The 22373-nt window shown below is 36.5% G+C and overlaps 1 protein-coding gene across 8 annotated transcripts in view; it reads left to right on the top strand.

Moving 5' to 3' along the window:
• LOC145686344 (uncharacterized) overlaps positions 1–20890 on the top strand; it is a 584205-nt gene extending 563315 nt beyond the window's left edge. For all 8 annotated transcript variants that reach the window (XM_081759580.1, XM_081759575.1, XM_081759584.1 and 5 more), the window contains one exon: positions 20307–20890. In XM_081759580.1, the coding sequence (XP_081615706.1) occupies positions 20307–20435 (129 nt within the window). In that variant the 3' untranslated portion in view covers positions 20436–20890. The remainder of the gene's footprint in view (positions 1–20306) is intronic.
• The last annotated feature ends 1483 nt before the right edge of the window (positions 20891–22373 follow it).

Genomic DNA, 22373 nt, shown 5'->3' on the forward strand with positions numbered 1-22373 from the left:
AAGAAGAATAACAGACAAGTGTAAGTAATTGTTATTATAACTAAATTCCGTGTTGACGAATACAGAACCTTTACTGTACTCTACGTGGGCTCAATTTGTTAATTGGGCGGTATTACGGTTCATAGAACAACACCAACTTGACTCACTCTTAATCCGTAAACAAATAAGTCCAACTAGAATAGTTTCCGTTTCACACCTATCTTTATTATCATTACCTCATATGACCACATATACCGTAATAATCTACCACTAAATGCCACCATTTACACACATTAATCTCTAGCCCTCTTACTACGTCCAGTACACAATTAATATAATTAACAACTCTTCAATTGGGCTTTAAACTTCAATACTATGGTATCCACATCAACAACTATTCGATATTCAATTCAGTACATTACATTACTAACAAACACTAACTTCTTTCTTTCTGAAGCATGTTCAAAATTCTTTCGCGCTTTCCGCCATATATCTTTCTAATTCCCTACAACATTCCCCCTTCTTCTTCTTTTTGTTATAATCAGCACTTAATTCCCAATAATGTTTCTACACCTTCTTGTAGTCTTTTAGTGTGTTTCCGAAAGTAGCTATCCTTTACCATCCTTACTTGTTATCTTTTGCTTGTGTCTATTCAAATACCAACCAAATCTCCATTTCCTAGGTCATGCTATTTATTAGTGTTCAATCTCAATAATTAATCTTTCGTTACCGTAACTAAATCTCCTTCATCCTCTAAAGAAAAGTGTTCTCTCCTGTATTCCAAAAGTAAGTCATTTCTCATCCGTTCCCCCTTTACAACAACTTGGTTAGTAGTCTTCTTGTTATTTCTCCATTTACATTTCTTCTTTCCTTCCTCCTGTACTACTGGAATCAATTGTCTACTTTGTTTGGAACTCTTCATTCATTTTCGTGAAGCAGAACGAAAGCTGTCTTCTGTCGAAACAGTAAGATCACATGAAGTACTTTGATTTCCCATGGACTTCCCATTATTGAAAGTATACAACCAGTCACATCCTATAATACTGTGATCCAAAAATTCTTGGCATACTTTGAATTCACCATGGTAGTTGATTCCATCTGCTATCACTGGTGTCTCTAATTTTGCAAATAAGGTAAGATTACGTTTACCCCATTGCACCGTTTCCACTGGAATTGATTGTAATTTTATTGTATTAAGTAATTGTGCATATGTTAAAATTGATATCACAGAATATTGCAGTTCCGTCTCTGTTGTAAAGGTTAAATTTACTCCATTACAGTTTAATACATCCAATTGCTCCCTGTTATCTTCTTTATTTGTCTGATTAACTGTGTGTTCGTTAATCGGATCTGAAAAAAGCACTGGCTCTTCTTTTTGTCCCGTTTCTATTGTGAAGCCATTTAGATGAAATTCTTCTACTGGGTTCAATACATAATCATCACGCCCAGAGAGAGTAAACAAATTATCTAAAGCATGCTCATAATCCTTGGATGTTGATGCTTGTTGTTCGTTCTGTGAAATGTGATCAATTTGTGGGAATTCATCTACTCGTTTTGCAACGTCAGTGTGGGATGGGAATTTATTATCACAACATACAGCAAAATGGTTAAATCGCCCACAATTCCGGCACTTTACTCCTTTGGCTGGACACTGATGCCACTTATGACATCGTCCACACGATTTACATGTAGGAAACTGCCATCCATGATTCCTTTTATAACTATTATACGATGTTCCGTTGTTATGCAGGTGATCTAACCGATTTTCTTGTGTGTAAAATACAGAAGCTTCTTTCTCCAATAACTCGAATTGGTTGATTATATCAATAGCCATAGACATGGTCAAGTCAGTTGTAGACAACAGCTTCTTTCGCGCAGATTCACTAAGAACACCGGAGACTATCTGATCTCTCATAGCATCTTCTCGAAATACGCCAAAATTGCAGCGGTTGGACTGCTTTTTTAAATTGAAAATGTAATCCTGTGCAGTTTGGCCTATTTCTTGCTTCATAGAATGAAATTTGTATCTTTCAACTATGTAATTAGTTGCCGTGTGATACTGTTTCATCAATAGATCCTTTATTTGCTGAAAATCAAGCTCCGGTACTCGTTTGGGTGCTGCTAGTTCTTTTAATGTTTTATAAACTGCATTTCCCATAACGGATATAATAATACACACTTTCTTGGCTTCTGGTACATCATTAGCAAGACAATACTGTTCAAATCTTTCGATGTATGTTTCAACATCTGTCTCTTCTGGATTCAAAGGTTAAAAAAATTGTATATGTTTAGACTCCGCCATCTTCTATGCAAAAACCAGCTCGTCGCCAATTGTAAGTAATTGTTATTATAACTAAATTCCGTGTTGACGAATACAGAACCTTTACTGTACTCTACGTGGGTTCAATTCATTAATTGGGCGGTATTACGGTTCATAGAACAACACCAACTTGACTCACTCTTAATCCGTAAACAAATAAGTCCAACTAGAATAGTTTCCGTTTCACACCTATCTTTATTATCATTACCTCATATGACCACATATACCGTAATAATCTACCACTAAATGCCACCATTTACACACATTAATCTCTAGCCCTCTTACTACGTCCAGTACACAATTAATATAATTAACAACTCTTCAATTGGGCTTTAAACTTCAATACTATGGTATCCACATCAACAACTATTCGATATTCAATTCAGTACATTACATTACTAACAAACACTAACTTCTTTCTTTCTGAAGCATGTTCAAAATTCTTTCGCGCTTTCCGCCACATATCTTTCTAATTCCCTACAACAAGAGGAATAATCAACCAAAGATGAAGAGTATGAAGACACTCAAACTCTTGAGAATACTTATAAAGAAGCTGTAAAGTTTGTAGATAGAATAATAACACCTATCAAGATAGGATTCGGAAAGAACATAACAGGGGCAAAATGACAAACTGACTGGCTGGTTAAACAGTGAAGATTTGTAGGGAAAATGTAATATATAGAAGAAGAAAATAAACTCAAAGGTGAGTACCAAAAGGTAAAATATGACCTCATACAGCTATAAAGAAGAGCTATAGAATTTCGAAAGAACAGAGAACATACAAACCTTCTCCATTACACCTTTTCCAGGAATTACATCTTCTGCGGCAAAAGCTGGATCAGTCAAGCAGAGATAACAAAAGTAATATAAATGTCAGCACAGAAACTAAAACCTGTTTTATTTCTAGAACCAAATTAAAAGAGAAACTGTAAAGGATGTTCAGGAACATTTTACGAAGGCAGTGAACCCTGCTAAAGAAAAAATAAGGATATCTCCAATTTAAACCATTATAGCAGCACGTATAATTGAAGCAGGGACAATAGAGGACATGGAGAAGATAAAAAACAAAAAAACAAAAGTTATAAACAATATTAAGAGTAGAATAACAAAAAGAAAACTTTGATTATGCCCTCAGATATGAAGCACGGAGAGATTGTTGAAAAGCAGAATTTTGAAGAAACAACAATACAACTATCAAGATGTGCGTTCAAAGCAAAATCTAGATCTGACTCAGAAGACAAAACATGCTGCCATTTGGTCATAAGAAAGCTAATGATACTAAGGGAAAAATTGTGTCTTCTCTATAATACCAACAAAGACTTCGTCTCGGTTCCAACATGTGAACAATGAAGTTAACCAAAAGTCAGTCCGTGCAAGAAATCTTTACAGAAACGAAACTATCTCGCAACACGCATATTTGAAAACAAAACAGTGGAAGTTGTTCAATCAAGTGCAATAAAAATCACAAAATTCGATTTTGAAATTAATCGCTTTCAAAAGTCTCTGGTGCCCAAACATGAAATTGGCGATGAGTATTTAAAAGTTGTAACTCTTCACTCGGCTTATTGTTTTAATTTGGGGCATCTTGAGTCTGAGCGATGAAATTATTGGGTCAGACGATAACAAAAAATGTGTAGCAAGTCTAGATTTGTATCTTTCCTAGAGTTTTCCCGGCACCATTTCTCGCGATACTTGGTGAAGTCTGTTTCAAGACTTCTGAGCTTCCTCACTTAGCATCTCAATTGGGAAAGGAGCTACGGATATAGTAAATCTTGTAGCGATTTACCATGTGCGCGAAGACTTGTCTAGGTAGCAAGATGACACGACACCACGGGGCTAGCAATCAGTCTGTGAGCACTGAGCGAGCCCCCAGACTCATTGAAGCTCGCTTCGTTTGCCAGGTAGCAGGTAGTAGCAGCTAATTCTAACAAAAATCATTAATTGAGAGACCACAGAAAATATTGAAATGAAAATGAAACCTTGGACTTGCTAGGAATATTTTAAAAGTCTACAAACAAAGCATTAACTTTGAGTAGTGTTGTAAAAATGCCTCCACTGCGCACAAGAAGTGCCTCAGAGGCATGCCATTGGTCTTAAATAATTGCTGTTGTTCTGATCAACAATACCAATATCTAACATCTCATAACTATCAACATACTTAAGAGCAACAGTTACGTCATACTGCCACACACGAAAAGCATTTTTACAAGGACGGCCAATTATCCACTTTCGACAGGTGTTTCTTCGATTGATGCCAAAATGAAAAACAAATCTGTTCTACAGGGAGTCCAATATACAATGCAACCCGGAGTTTGGGATAGTAGAACTTTTGAACCTGAAGTGATACACGAATAATGGTTATACCAAAATGAAGCCTTGTTCATGCATACATTTTTAAACTAGCAAGCAACGATTGAAGTACATTACGAACCACACAGTGTTGCCAGATGTAACCGAAAGTGTAAATCAATATTTTGCAAAACATGTAAATTCATTCATAACTCATACGTATGGATGTTCTGTCGTTAATTTTCAGTTTGTTTAGTGGGCTTGGAAACTATGGAGCAGAAGAAAGAATTTTTCATTTGCACCGATAACTAATCGGATGAGGCCTCTGTAAGGGGGAACTAGGGAAATCATAGTTTTCATAAATTAACACTCTGAATTGGCAACTTTGCTGATGTTTCAGTGCATCAAAAGGTGTGTTAAGTATCTGTCTACATTATGCAATTCCTGAAAACAATGAAAAACAAACTTTGAAATTATCATGATAAATCGTTTACTTACATGCACCCGGCAACACTGCTACTATCAGAAAGTGTCCTCTGTTTTGATTCAAACACTGGTTCACCCGTTTCATCAGGTTGGCAGCAACTTTACGAAGATTAGAAGTGTTAATGTTCTCAATGGCACTGCGAATGTTTGTTTCCAGGTCTTGAATAGCTCGAGAATTGTTCTTATATACCTCTTGCTTTAAATAGTCCCATATAAATGAATAGCAGAGTTGCTGGGTGCATGTAAGTAAAAAATTTATCATGATAATTTCAAAGTTAGTTTCTCATTATTTTCAGGAATTGCATAATGTAGACAGATACTTAACACACCTTTTGATGCACTGAAACATCAGCAGGGTTAAAAATTCAGAGTGTTAATTTATGAAAACTACCATTTCTCTAGTTCCCCCTTACAGAGGCTTCATCCGATTAGTTATCGGTGGAAATGAAAAATTATTTTTTTCTGCTCCGTAGTTTCCAAGCTACTCCAACTAAACAAACTGAAAATTAACGACAGAACAGCCATACGTATGAGTTATGAGTCAATTTATACGTTGGGGGGCGCGGTGGCTCAGTGGTAGAGCGTTCACCTCCGGTGCTTGGGGTCCCTGGTTCGATCCCAGCTCGCGCCGTGTGGACTTTGTGGTGGACAAACACCGTGCTCGTGGGTTTTCTCGGGGTTCTCCCGTTTCCTCCCACTTTCTTCATTCCACCATTTCACTCATCTCTCATCATCACCGTCTCCTTTAGCCTAACTGGCATAACCGTGGGACGTAAAACTTAAAGATTTCATTTCATTTTTCAATTTATACGTTTTGCAAAAAAAAAAAAAAAAAAGAAAAAGAAAAAAAAAGAAAAAACTTCGGTTACATCTGGCAACACTGTGTGGTTCCTATTGTACTTCAATCGTTGCTTCCTAGTTTAAAAATATATGCATGAACAAGGCTTTATTTTGGTATAACCATTATTTGTGTATCACTTCAGGTTCAAAAGTTCTACTATCCCAAACTCCGGGTTGCATTATATATTGGATACCCTGTAGATATAGTGAGGATTCCCCTACTAAAAGACTATAAACGTTTGTTCCAGTGATAGAGTTCATTTTTAGGATTTTGTTCAGGTTTTTTTGCTATTTCGACGACTTTGCGGCGTAGCGTCTAAACGAGCGAAGAGTTAAGATGTATTGAAAGCATACAGTGTATTATTTGATGGAAGCCCTAGGTAGCTAAGAATTTCAAATATCTTTTTCCATAAATAAAATAAGGGTAACTAAATCCTCATTTCGATTTCTTTCTCCTCATTAAGAGAATCACTAACCAAAATTTCGGAAAAGGATTCCATGCTTTTGTATAGTTCAACGCTCAGTAGAAGCTGTCCCTATTTGTATGCTTTCATTTGAGGTCCAGTGTCATTAGAACCGTCTCTAAGAAGTATCTCTGATTCTCATTTGAATCAAACTTTCATTAAAAGGTGTCATACTCTCATTAAGATACTAGTATTTTAACTAGCTAAGTCTTACTGCTACTCAAATCCTCAGTTAGACTAATTAACTGCATTGGATATTAGCTATCTGTGAGGTTTGGCTGCAAGCCCATCCACCATTCTGGCTGTACCTGTCTAGTGAAAAAAAAAAAAAAAAAAAAAAAACAACAAGAGGCACCACTTAGTAAATTGTTTCCCTGTGGAAAGACTATCTTTGGAGCTCGTATTGAAACCCGTTGATATGTTTTAGTCGAAAACCTAAGAAGCGAATTCCTTGTGGTCATACAAGGACAAGGGCTCCGATTTCTCTGTAAATTTGGGGGGGCCCATTCAGATGCAGAAGGTATATAAATGAGGATTTTAAGACAAATTGCATTCAATTTATGCCAAATATTGTATATTCATAAATACAATAGGGGTCCCACATGAGCTTTGCCCCTCCCCAGGATCGGTGCCCTTGTACAAGGATATCCTGCTCTTAGCTCTCTGCGCTCCGCTTTTAAAAAGCTTTCGAAGCAGAAAGCTAGGAGGCAACTGACAATTGAATCATTGGTAGAAATTTGTGAAGTAAAAAAAAAGTAATGAAGCTGATTGACGGAGCGAGATGCTCTGATTCTTTCATGCATTCTTTTGCATGTACTGGAATGAAGCATGGAAGGAAATTACAGGCTAGCTTATTGCCATCCTTATGAACATTAAAATATACGTAATAATAAAATATATATGTATAATAGAGGAAGTAATTCGTGACAACTAAGTAATATTTCCACAATCCAAGGCTGTATTTAAAATGTGTTAAATACAAATGAAAGAGTATAGATAAGGCAGATGTAGGTAGAAATCATGAAAGAAAACGCAAGCAACGCTGTGACATACACCTATATCAATTCACAGTTACAAAAACTCGTTTCATTATGATAAACCCTCAAAATACGTCATGACAACATAGTAATTTTTAACAATATGGAGATGTAGATGGAAAATGTAGACTGAGAAAATAGGCCTGACACCACTACTTTGTCCTCTGGTCTATAGATGTCTCTACTGTACTGGATGAGCACTGGGCGCTGGCAAAATAGTTGTGTCAGTCGTTGTGCAAAAAGGAACAACGATCGCAAATCAAAATGGCCGTTCTCCGGGAGGGAAATGCGAGTGAGTTTCACAAAGAACTGACAGAAGCCTTAGAGATTCATGCTTTGCCATATAAAACTGTCTCAAGGTGGGTAGCAGCTTTTCAGTGAGGACGCAAGGAACCAACGACTGGGACGGTCAGGACGGCCTGTGAGTGTGCTGACTGATGTGTCACGTGCCGTGTCGGAGAACGAGAAACGAGGGAGTGAATTAGAGACGGAGACTGAGATTGAGATATACACCATTCATAAAATTTTGACACAAGATCTTAATCTATGGATTGCATTGAAATAAGTTCCAAATGCCCTCACGAAAATTCAGAAGTGCAGATTTAAGTTTGTTTTGATCGCCTACAGAGCTATGATAATGGAGGCTACCAATTTCTTACCAAGGTCGTCGCCATGGATGAATTCTGAGTATGAACCTGACGTTGAAATCGCAGTCCTCAGAGGAAGGCATCCAGGATTACCACGTAGGCAGAAGTTTCGGCAGAATCCCTCGCCCACACGATTGGTGGTGATTGTGACATATGACACAAAGGAAGTTGAGTTTGATTCTGAGTTTAACGTCCCGTTTAGTATGCAGGCTATATGACACGCAGACCTACTGATTAACGTGGAATCCGAACCACATAAGCTCCCACCGGGAATTGAACCCGGGCAACGCAAAGAGAGTATTTGTTTACTTGTTTGTCACTTCGTTCCTCATGGCACCACAATCACATCAATGTATTACAAAGAATTCCTGCAGCGACATCTACGACATGCCGTGAAGAAGCGTCCAGATCTACTGCATAATGCAATCATACTGCACAATAATGCAGTGTTACTTAAGGTAACTTGTGTATGGGACCTACTGCCCCGGTGGAGATGGGAAGAGTTGGAGCACCTAGCGTATTCACCGGATTTGTCATTATTTGATTTTGACCTCATCTCCAAAGTGAAAAAATCACTGCGTGGTAGACGATATGCAACCCACATGAACATTTAAAATGTTATTCGATAACAGATCAACCGCTTTAAGCATGGTGCAGAGGATCGAGCTGCCGATTGTATTCGACGTCTTTCACATTGATGGCGGCGTGCTGTGGACAATTCGGAAGATTATTTTGAGCGTTTATCATAATTAGACAAGGTTTTGTAACGTCGATGGCAGCGTGTGAAACATTATTTTTATGCTTTGTCATAATGATACGAGATATTATAATATGTTGCTTGGGTATATAATATAGTTTATAATATAGAGTTGCTTGGGTTTTCTTTCACGATTCGTACCAACAAAATATCATTATTTATACTTTTACAGTTGTATATAACACATTTTAATACATATTTCCATTGTTGAAATATTTACTGAGTTGCCATGACTTAATCCCCAACCTTGATATATAAGGAGTATTAATTGATTTACTGCTGATCTTTGTCCAAATATTTATTTACTATAGTATAATAAATTCAATACAATTTATACTAGTTTCACGTGTAAATTTATTGTTACAACCTCTTGGTTCCGTATTCCATGGAGTGAGTGAGTTAGTTTTTATTGAAGATAATAGATGCAGAAGTTGAATTCAATTCCACGCTAACAACAGAAACATATTTATTATAGGTGTAAGAAAACTAAAGTAAATTTATCAACAAAATATTTATATGTTCCTTAAAGGAGAGCTGCAAAGGAATATACCTTCAAAATTAATGAGAAAAATGTAAAAGAAGATAAGTTATGAAAATACTTAGAAATTAAACTGGATTGGGGATTACCATTTCATCAACACAGGAACTGAGAACTTCATCACTTTCAAGTACCCCTTGCCATAATACCACAATAACATATCTCAATTCCAGAAGGAATCATATGTTATGAATCGAGTATATGAGAACACTGCATGATGCGAATTCAAGATGCCTCAACAATACATAGCATCGAAAGGTGTACAGGCGCTTACTCAAGAACTGCAAGATTCGCTTGTGTAACTTTATGTCCATTATATTTATCAGTAATAAAAAGAGCCTTAATTTGTTGATTATAAATATCTTTTAAAAAGTAAAATTTATACTAGCTAATAGAATAAATACCTTCCAGCTAATGAAATGGGAGATAGTAAGAAAGGTAGAACAAATGGGACAATTAGAGAACTGAAAGAATTCGTCAACTTTTTCAAATATCCAATAGAAGCTACACTTAGGACGAAAAACGAAAAAAACGAAACAAAAAAGGCATGATTCATTTCCTAACGGAGATTTTTTATTTACCCTTTTTCTATTATCATACATCCAAAAAAGCATGTTTAGCTCTCAGATTTTGTCGAGGGTAATGAAAAGGTAATATGCTTAATAAATGTTGCAACTTCTTTGTTGTCAAATTTTTCTTTTTCAGATATAGTACAGTAGACCGTCGATTATCCGAAGTAATTGGGGGACATGGGTGTTCGGAAAACTGGTTTGTTCGGATAATCGAACTGTACATGTTTATTTGCCAAAAAGAAGTACTGTACAGTAAATTTATTCATAAAAAGAAGTGTGCTGATTGTTGAAACACAGCGACTGGCGGCTTGGCCGGTCAGCAGCGCCTTATGAAGGCCCCATTAGAAGCAATGTTCCGCCAGCGGTGGTTCAGTGCGGCGACTACTGTGGGAAACTTGGTTTGGGAGTGAGGGGGATGATGGACGGTAGAGTGGGAGAGTAACAGGTGCGAGCGAGTACACAGTTCGGTTGACCGACGTTCGGTTAATCGACGCTCTACTGTACTTGATGTATAAAGCTCCTATTTTCAAGTGACAACAAATTAAATATTTTCAAAAGCACGTGCTGAGAAACACATTGTATTTGGATACCATGGAGTTTATAAGCAGCATGTTTTAAGAACTTCTTTGAACCTTTTTTTCTCGTTGTTTTCGACACAGATAAAAAGATCCCAAACTATAGAATAGTTTAAAGGCCAACAAGAATTTCTATGGACTTGGAAACTGTGAGTATGCAGTTTGAATGCGTAAAAACTAGAAACATCGCAGTAAATATAGCATCAATTCTAGTAAATAGAAATATAATAGACATTTTACGGATTGAACATCTATACATAATATGAGAACTACTTTGTAATAAAATATCGGGATATTACAGAGAAGAATGTATGCGATCTATCGCCATTAGAAGGAAGTGTAATTTTAATGTTAGTGTGTTATTGTTGAAGAGGAGTGAAATAACAGTGTAATAATAGTTTTAAAAAGTTAAGTGAAATTAGAAGGGGTATGCACACGTTGATGCTAGTGGTCTACTGTTCCACGCTTAGTTGCATGCATAGGGAGCATGGCAGCGACCGTTCGGTCTATTTAATGGACAGGTTCCGCAAGAATGTAATGCACCCCGTCCGTAGTTCCTCAATACGATATTGATTGCCCGTGCACAAGTGCACCGTCAGGATTTGTCCCCTAATTCTGACTCGTCGAAGCGATGTAACCCCCATTCTCTGAGGGAGTGGGATACGCCCACTGCGCGGCCAGACCGAAGTCCTGAGTGCCTACCAGTAGACCTACTGGTTGAGGCAGACTGCTAGCGAGTCAGTCCTACCATGCTCTGCAGGCATGGCGCCCGAGCGTTATAAGGCAAGCTCACCTCCCGCCCGTGTTCACCGTTGCCCAGATTCCTGGGATTGGCTCCCGCAAGTTACCGAATCCCACGGTATGACCACAGAACGGCAGAGCCCAACCCAATACGGGGCCCACAGGCTACGCCCGAGGGGGCTTGTTCAATCCCGGCCCTGCCTACATCTATCGTTCAACTGGCAACCGCCTTGTCGAGGTACCACGCACACGTCGAGATACTCCCGTATCTCATCCCGGACCCAATGGTACGTGTTAAGTCACCATTTGAATTTGGTGCCGGCCCATGTCCCACGGAGTTTCCTCCCTTTAGCAGGATCAGAACCGTTACTCAGATTCCTGGGATTGGCTCGTCCCCCACCTCCGTTTGGTCCTCCCAGGGTGGAATCCGACACTCCCAAACAATACGGTAGGGTCGTCCAAACAATACGGGACTTCCTCTAATTACGGTAGAGGTACACCGTACATTACCAGAGCCAATGACTGATGTACACCGTTTGCTCAAAGGCAGACTTTGTCATTTGGGAGCCGTGTCTCCCCTGGTAGGCCCGCCCAAACAATACGGGGCTACCTATCTTTAACGTGTTTAGGTACCAAATTTCTCAAAAGTAAATCCCCACGTTGAGCGGGTTTGCATATCCAGGCTCCTAACTATGAAAACATTTACGATCACTCCAACCCCAATCATTTCACAGATTCAATCTGTTGTATATAAGTTATTAGGACGTAAAATTGAATATAATTTATAAGAAAAAGACTTTTATGCATTGCAAGACCTGTAACTGCCAAATATTCACCACAAACTTATAGTCGTATCGACATAAACAAAAAGAAGTGTGGAGCAGGAAACTACTTTACTCAAAAGTCAAAAGAGACTCACTGAAGACATACGAACTGGTCGAGAGGTTTGGGTCACTAGTCTATCAATTAAAAGTTTATGTGTTCAAACCCTGAAGGGAGTATTCATCTTTTTTTGTTTTTTTTTTTAAAGTGTGTTCCTATTTTCATCAGAGGACTGAGAACATTTCTTTAAATAAATCTTTGGCAACTACTTTTCTCTCGAATTCCATTAGAAGGGAACATTATATGAATTGCAAATCTAAAATCCACAGCTGAGAACAAAATATTATGTTCAATATTTCATTATTATCCTTTGATTCGTAATGAAAAACTAATTATAAGCATTGACGTTTTCAGAAGATTCTCCCCCGGTAATGGTCAATATATGAATGAGAGAAAACTGGTAAAACATTATTAGTCCACTTTGAGCATGATCGAAGATAACTTATGACCACGAAGGGGGAAATTTATGTCGACAGAGTCTCAAATTCCCCACAGGTCATGCCCTGAAATCAGCAGTTTGAAAGGTTTCCTTAACTAATAGAATATTACATTTATTTCTCGTTCTACGTTTTGAAATGGAAAAATCATAATTTTAAAGTGAATTATAATACGATAAGCATAAAGATTTATAGAACTAATGAAGTAAATATTCTTGTGTAAGTTATCGATTTCTAATCAGATTAAAACTCGAATATTCGTTTGCATCGCACTTTAAAGTAAATCCTCTCTATATATAATTTTTACTGGAAAGTATGTTTAACTCCAATTACTTAATCAATATTTTTAATAATATATTTTTATTGTAATACTTTTACTATTCAATGTTGTATACACTACATTTCCCAAAGCAAAACCTCGCAAATGTATAGTGGACTAGTGAATATTATCAAATAAATTATCATTTTGTTTACGTAAATACTCCATCGCCTCATTTGAAACTTCGTACTTTAAATAATAATAATAATAATAATAATAATAATAAAATCATAGCCATACCTCTATCAGAATTTAAGGCTTAGTCAATAAATGAATTCAACGTGGTCTCTATTCGAAGTTCTATTTAATCGAATCCGATAGAAATACAAAGAGAAATTTCGAGAACAAGATAAACGAAAAATGTTACTTTGGTGGGATTGGAAGTAACTTTTAGGACTTCTTTACAATTTACAAACAAATGCCTTAGACATTTTTTCTTTTCTTTAAGTTAACTTATTCACCGAACGTATCTGAGTAACTTGTCTCTATTTTCTACTCGGTTATATACGTTTTACAATCATTTCCGTTAATTTTGAACGACAGGAACACAAATACAGAAACATCTAAGAGAATTAAAATTCCAAACTCCCCCACCGGGAATCGAACCGGGGACCCCATATACCTTATGCACACGTGCTAGCCACTTGACCAGCGGGGAAAGCAAGTGAAATTAATTTTGTAGTATCTGAAGTTTACGCCTATTTCATCCTGCTGTAATAATGTTTACCGTATTTGTTACTTTGAGGAATGATATATGTTATTCATATAGGTTCTATTACATATTCGTTCATAAATATTATATAAATTATCATAATTATTCATGATCTTCCATGGAAATTCACTGGTGCATGCGCAGTAGAAACAGAAGAATGCAGTTTACTGATATTAGTCAGAATGCAAATTTCTAACAGGCTCTCAGAATTCCTTAATGGAAAGTAGTGGTTCCCAACCTGGGGACGCGCAGCTTCCTCCTGAGTAAGCACGAAGTGGGAGTAAGGGGGCGAAAGCTACTGGCAGAAATGAATTGTGAAATAAATTATTATTATTATTATTATTATTATTATTATTATTATTATTATTATTATTATTATTATTATTATTATTATTATTATTATTATTATTATTATTTGTCATACCGCTAAATCAATTTCTTCACTGCTTTCTCGTCACAGCCTAAAACCCAAGCGATCTGAATGAGAGTTTGTTCCACTTTTACTCGACTATAATTTCTCCTCGCAGACTAACAGATACTTCTCTACAGCCTTTAGAGCTAGGCATTTTGACAACTTGTAGAAATTTGCATTGTGATTCGTATTAGCAATGAGAGTAAAGTGGATCTTTCTGTTTCTACTGTGCATCATCAGCATTATTATATCAGAAGTATTCCGCCATTACCAGCAGGTCACTTACCGTAGCTGAGAAGCTGCCATGCTCCACAATCTTCTGTTAACCTCTCCATCTTCATATACGATTTTTCTGTTTTGATATCGCCAATAGCCTAGTTATGTTTCTATATAGTCTAATTCGTCCCCTCCCTCTCTTTCCTACCACCATACCCTCTATCACATCCCTCATGATACAGTTCCTTCTTAACCAATATTCCAACCAGTTTCTCTTCTTCTTCTTAATAATATTTTTCTCCTTCCATTTCCAACCCTCTCATTCGTTTTCCTCTCGACCCAGCTATTTCTCTCCATTCTTCTCCACGCACATATTTCGAAAGCCTCCAATTGTTTCTCATCATTTCTGCGAAATGCCCTTGTTTCTGTCCTATAAATACAGTACAATACAGTACACTAAGCATTTTATGAGTATTTTTTTTTTCAACTCTAAGGCCCCACAAAATAGTATTTTCTTCATCCTAAAGGCTTCTTTCGCCATTTCTATCCTTGCTTTCATTTCACGTTCGCATGTCATATCACTAATAATACTACTCAGACATCAAAAACTAGTCACCTGTTTTTTTCCCGCTCCTAATTCTATATTTGACACCGATTGCTTCGTTTCAATCACCATGGATTTGGTCTTTCTAACATTTATTTTCATCCCATATTCTTCAGAAGCCTTTCTCAAGTTTTCTACATCTTATTAATTTTCTTTTTAGATTCTGCAACAACAATCATATCAACCCCAAACCGTATACACCTCATCATTCTATCTCCTACCGAAATTCCATCTTCATTATTAAAACTCATTTTTGCTATCTCTTCTACATAGCTATTAAATAATGTCGGCGAAATATATAATATCTGTTGAACTCACCTTTCAATTACACTGTCTGTATACTGTGCATGCGCCAGTGAATTTCCATGGAAGATCATGAATAATTATGATAATTTATATAATATTTATGAACGAATATGTAATAGAACCTATATGAATAACATATATCATTCCTCAAAGTAACAAATACGGTAAACATTATTACAGCAGGATGAAATAGGCGTAAACTTCAGATACTACAAAATTAATTTCACTTGCTTTCCCCGCTGGTCAAGTGGCTAGCACGTGTGCATAAGGTGTATGGGGTCCCGGGTTCGATTCCCGGTGGGGGAGTTTGGAATTTTAATTCTCTTAGATGTTTTGGTATTCGTGTTCCTGTCGTTCAAGATTAACGGAAATGATTGTAAAACGTATATAACCGAGTAGAAAATAGAGACAAGTTACTCAGATACGCTCGGTGAATAAGTTAACTTAAAGAAAAGAAAAAATGTCTAAGGCATTTGTTTGTAAATTGTAAAGAAGTCCTAAAAGTTACTTCCAATCCCACCAAAGTAACATTTTTCGTTTATCTTGTTCTCGAAGTTTCTCTTTGTATTTCTATCGGATTCGATTAAATAGAACTTCGAATAGAGACCACGTTGAATTCATTTATTGACTAAGCCTTAAATTCTGATAGAGGTATGGCTATGATTTTATTATTATTATTATTATTATTATTATTATTTAAAGTACGAAGTTTCAAATGAGGCGATGGAGTATTTACGTAAACAAAATGATAATTTATTTGATAATATTCACTAGTTCACTTTACATTTGCGAGGTTTTGCTTTGGGAAATGTAGTGTATACAACATTGAATAGTAAAAGTATTACAATAAAAATATATTATTAAAAATATTGATTAAGTAATTGGAGTTAAACATACTTTCCAGTAAAAATTATATATAGAGAGGATTTACTTTAAAGTGCGATGCAAACGAATATTCGAGTTTTAATCTGATTAGAAATCGATAACTTACACAAGAATATTTACTTCATTAGTTCTATAAATCTTTATGCTTATCGTATTACTAGCAGCGTTCACCCCGCTTCGCTGCGGTCACCCCGGAACGCAATAAACTTTGTTACTTAGATAATTTTTACTTTTTCGCTTTCAAGTGATATGATAAAAACCATAGAAGATTGCAGTAAATGTTAACATTATATCGCCTGTCATTTATGTTAACCCGCCCCGCTTCGCTGCGGTCACCCCGGAACGCAATAAACTTTGTTACTTAGATAATTTTTACTTTTTCGCTTTCAAGTGATATGATAAAAACCATAGTAGATTGCAGTAAATGTTAACATTATATCGCCTGTCATTTATGTTAACCCGCCGAGTGACACGGTCATGCGGGTTGCATATAAATACGTTTATTTTTACCTATGATGAACTAACAAAGGATTTGTACGTTATGGACACTTGAATGGTCAATTATCTCAAGACACTGGTAATTAAAAATTAAAGTGATATGATAAAAACCATCTAGGGTCCAAATCCTAATAACCCCCCAAAAATGAAAGAAATTGGTTCAGCCGTATTAGCGTGATGAGGGAACAAAGGATTTGTGCGTTCTCTTTTATATATATAGATAATTCACTTTAAAATTATGATTTTTCCATTTCAAAACGTAGAACGAGAAATAAATGTAATATTCTATTAGTTAAGGAAACCTTTCAAACTGCTGATTTCAGGGCATGACCTGTGGGAGAATTTGAGACTCTGTCGACATAAATTTCCCCCTTCGTGGCCATAAGTTATCTTCGATCATGCTCAAAGTGGACTAATAATGTTTTATCAGTTTTCTCTCATTCATATATTGACCATTACCGGGGGGAATCTTCTGAAATCGTCAATGCTTATAATTAGTTTTTCATTACGAATCAAAGGATAATAATGAAATATTGAACATAATATTTTGTTCTCAGGTGTGGATTTTAGATTTGCAATTCATATAATGTTCCCTTCTAATGGAATTCGAGAGAAAAGTAGTTGCCAAAGATTTATTTAAAGAAATGTTCTCAGTCCTCTGATGAAAATAGGAACACACTTTAAAAAAAACAACAAAAAAATGAATACTCCCTTCAGGGTTTGAACACATAAACTTCTAATTGATAGACTAGTGACCCAAACCGCTCGACCAGTTCGTATGTCTTCAGTGAGTCTCTTTTGACTTTTGAGTAAAGTAGTTTCCTGCTCCACACTTCTTTTTGTTTATGTCGATACGACTATAAGTTTGTGGTGAATATTTGGCAGTTACAGGTCTTGCAATGCATAAAAGTCTTTTTCTTATAAATTATATTCAATTTTACGTCCTAATAACTTATATACAACAGGTTGAATCTGTGAAATGATTGGGGTTGGAGTGATCGTAAATGTTTTCATAGTTAGGAGCCTGGATATGCAAACCCGCTCAACGTGGGGATTTACTTTTGAGAAATTTGGTACCACGTACACGTTGTAGCTAAGCTACTTGTCCGAAACCCAATGGTACGTGTAAAACACCATTAAAAGGAACACCCAAACCCTTCCTCGGTAGGGCCGTTCAATCAATACGGAACTACCTCTGTTTACGGTAGAGGTACACCGTACATTACCAGACCCAATGGCTGATGTAGACTGTCTACCTTTAAAGACAATGGCCATTTGGGAGCGGCGGCTCCCCTGGTAGGGTCGTGGCTCCTGCACCCAGCTCACACTACTGGGACGAAGGAGTGACCCACTTCCTTAGCGCTCCTGAGGTACGAGTATGGGTTAGGATACTAAGTATCCCATCCCGGATCCAAGAGAACGCATTACACTCTCTTTGAGGGCAATACCTACGTCATCCTCCCGGTAGGGCGCTGGATCCGCCCACACCCTTGGAAACACCAGCTACCCACTCTTTTTTAGCGTGTTGGGGTACCACGCAGCCTTATCTCCCGGACTCAAGGGCACTGGATCCGCCCACACCCTTGGAAACACCAGCTACCACTCTTTTTTAGCGTGTTGGGGTACCACGCAGCCTTATCTCCCGGACTCAAGGGCACGGCTTAGTTGCCCATTTCGGGGGATACCCGAAGGCTCATCCCCGCCGGTAGGTACGGCAGCCTAAACTACCTACCCCACTGAGAACCTGATGGGGTCACACGTACTCTCCCAGATCCAATGGCACGAGTTAGTCGCGCATTTCAGAGGATTCCCCCCCCCCAGGCTCACCTCCGCCGGTAGGTTGTTGACACTGCAATGCACACGCTGCCATATGGCAGTTAAAGAAACGGCAGCGAGCTAGGCAGCAGTTGATTGATTGATTGATTTTGAGTTTTACGTCCCGTTCAGCAGCGAGGCTATATGAGACGTGGACCTACTGATTAACGTGGAATCCGAACCACATGAGCTCCCGCCGGGAATCGAACCCGGGTCTTCCACGCCAAAGGCGCGTACGCTAACCGCTTAGCCACCGAGGAGCTCCAGCTAGGCAGCAGTGTCACCCTATCTCCCCCGTGCAACTTCCGCTCCCGGAACCAGATGCGAGAACGGATAAAGAACACGAGGGTCCCTTTCTCAGCACGGGCTTGGGACCGGCCACTAACAACAATACAGTCTCCAGAATTTCGAACAATTCTTTAGGACCAGAGGAGAGCCATGAAACTGGAGAAATAATATCGGCCACACAGTAATGTATAAATGAAAAGTTACATTCTGCATAGTGTATTTCATATATGTGTATATGGTTCTCATCAACGAAAGATGTGGTTTGGGTTTTTAAATTAGGTAAATGACTTAAATAGAATCGCAAATTATAATTATAATTCAACCTGTATTGCCATAATGTATGTTTGTGCTTAAATAACACTAATAAAATCTCCATTGTAGAAAAAGCCGTAATATTTCCTCCGTTCTTAAGTTTTGGCCACCATCTAACGACCAACTACATTACAATCATACGTTAATATTTTCCATAAGTAGAAGCTTTGCTTTGTATATACTTAAACACAAACAAACTATTTGCTGAGCAAAACAATATATTCACATAAAAAACTACATACGTGTTAGTTGGCGAAACTGTAACACGTATGTAGTTTTTTTATGTGAATATATTGTTTTGCTCAGCAAATAGTTTGTTTGTGTTTAAATCATACGTTGTTATTAATGGATTGGAATTGCTGAATGTTTCAAAATAGGAATGAATATCGAACTCTTTATGATATAACGTCTGTTCGTAAACTTTATTCTTTAGCGGAGCAAGTTATGACTATAGTACGTGAACAAAGTAAATATCGCAATTTGATACCACTTTATTATCAAAAACTTTTCTTTGAAGATAAGCTGTGTTGTGTGTGGTTACATAAATCTTGAAAATAATATTTGCTGTTACATGAAAGGGAAAAGTGATGTTCGTCATTTTGAATCATTAACAGACAAATGATTTAGTTTTCAAATTATTCTTACTTGAAAATTGTCGTTTGTACTTAACACCTAGAATTCTATTTCTATACTCGAGCGTTCTTCGTACAGTCCATTGCGTTAGGATCGGAGGATTCTAAAACATGGATATTTAGATAGAGCGCACAGTAGTCCCTAAGTAATTCCCTGAACTAATTGCAATAGGTCCCACAGTTTTCTGCCTATTAGCGTTAAAATTTATTTTTCATCGTATTCACTAGCTTATAGTCTCAGTCGATGCATTTTCAGCGCAATGCTTACTAGACTAGACATGTTTTGCGTTTTTTTTAAAATCCCTTATATGATTGCTATCTCCGATGTCGCCATTATTTCAGCACCCGCTATATGTTATTAGTAATACTGTTAATATTTAATATGCCGAGACTATACAACTTATTGTTTTTGCAGTGTGTTGTATTAGATTGTTTTTATACTGAAATAACATTTGATATTCTGTGCTTTTCTTTTATAAACCAGTTTTACAATGTATGCAGTTTAAATCATTGAAATATGAATCACGATATTATAATAGCTTTATTTTTTACTTCTACGTTTCCTGTTATTTATGGCGCTAGACGAACAATAGGTGTCTACTAATAAGCTTTGTTACATTGTTTACGTATATTATCAATTAGTATATTAAATTTAGATAAATAAAAGCTGTTTTAACAATAGTGCTTACGTATTGCAATAGTGCTTATGTTCAATTGACCCTATATATTGATTTTTTAAATAGATGGAGATGCAAAGAGAGTTTCGCCTAGCTGGTGATTTAATCTTTGGAAGACAGTCATGCACATTACATTCTATCAATAAATTGGATGGATCACCCTGTCGAAAGTTTTATAGAAGAAAAATGTATTGATCTGAACAGAACTGTGTAAATATACTATGAACATTTCAAATCGAATAACCGAATTATTGCATTACTGCAAACAGTTACAGTAAGCGAAGTTTGTGATACTGCATTAGATGTCATCAGTGCTTTCATATTTTGTTTATACTTTTGTTAATGTTAAACATATAATTAAGCTTAAATTTACAAAAGTGAGAATTATGGTTGATATTCATTATTAAGCTGAAATACTCAAAGGGACCAAAGGAGTTATTTTTTCTTATTAAGAACGTATGGCGGTCTTAATAAATTACACCTTTTAATGTTGCCTTCTGTGATATGTTCTCTTTTCCGAACCATTATCAATCTATATTATATTATCTATGGTGACTTTAATTAGTTCTAGTTAGAAAAACTTACAATCTGTAATGTTTTATGTAGGAAATATTGTTTTATTAACGTAATAAATATATCATCACTCCTGAGCATTATTTTATGTTATGTTTAGTAAAAATTATTAGATACCAAATTAATACGGTATGCTCAATAAAATATAAATTAGTGACCATATTTTAAAATGTCGTTAGTAGATAAAAGTTTTATATCAATATTAATACTACTTTTCAATATGGTTTTATAATACGAAAGATAAGAGGTGGCTTAAAATGGTTAACAGAAATGAAATCTTTCATTTTAACGTTCCACGTTCATCCCTTTAGGCTAAGGGAGACGGATGATAAGGCAAATTAATAATAATCAAAGAGTCTTTCCAGAAGACCGTGTTGTTCTCCCCAGAATAAGGATGTCTGATCCGAGAAAAACCCACGGGCACGATGTTGTCCACCACAAACATACTTGGCCGGGAATCGAACCAGGGATACGAGAGGTAAACGTTGTTCCTCTGAGCCACCGTGCTTCTTTGGCTTAATTTCTCTGATCTCAGAATAGAAGGTAGCATTATTGTGTTAACTAACGTTAACATCGTTTTACAATTCTTTGAAATATTAAAAAAATTTATTCCAGTTTAGAAACATACAAAACTTTTGTACATGCTTGTATGAATTTCAAGATCTATAAACAGGATTTATTTTAAAAGGAAATAGGAATCAACCTCAAAATACTCCATATGACGTGCTAGTTGTTTTTAAATTGTATGCCAGGGAAAGTGTTTAGAACTTGTATAAATACTTTCCAAAAATGGCAGTAGTGATTGGGACAGAACGGAACAAGACAACAACGCAGAAGAGACAGATTACTGATTCTTCGAGAAATGAGAATTTTCGCTGATTTAAACTTTTCATGTAAGTTAACCTTTTATTATAATTGAATTTGTCTTGTGTAAGATAATGTATTTTCAATACTTCTCACGGAGGTCTCTCGACAGGTCTACCTGTAGTCAGTACACCCAAATATTTGTTCTTCTATAAAGTAATTTTCAGTTAGTCAATTTAATAATATTGAAATAACAGAGTTAAAGAGTGCACTTAATTCATATTCATTTAGAATAAGTCTGCTGCAATTGTAAGCTTTTGTTTTGTCAAGGATGATTTTTTGATCCAATGAATGTATATCAATTTGAATTAAATTCTTTAACAAATTAATCTTGATTCGAATTAAATATGACAAGATATTACCACTATACTACCACTGATGTCAAATCTAGAGATTAATATTACTATTCACAATATGGTTCTTTAGAGTAATCAACATATAACAATCTCAAATAAAATCGACACATTGTAGATGGTTGATGTTAGCAAAAATTAAAATTTGACACTACTTCATTTTAGCCCACTTGACCCCTTCTAATTTTTTCAGTGGTGCGTGACTTGACCCCTTCATATTTCGCCTAATTTTTGATAGAATATTTAATTTTCGCCTAGGAGTGTCTCTTGTACTCCCCCAAAGTTTGGCAGCCCACATTGAAATTTTATCCTCTTCCAGTTTACTTTGACATTTTTTTGGCAA

This window comes from Thermobia domestica, chromosome 5, assembly GCF_964235325.1.
Source record: "Thermobia domestica chromosome 5, izTheDome1.hap1.1, whole genome shotgun sequence".
Taxonomy (NCBI): Eukaryota; Metazoa; Arthropoda; class Insecta; order Zygentoma; family Lepismatidae; genus Thermobia; species Thermobia domestica.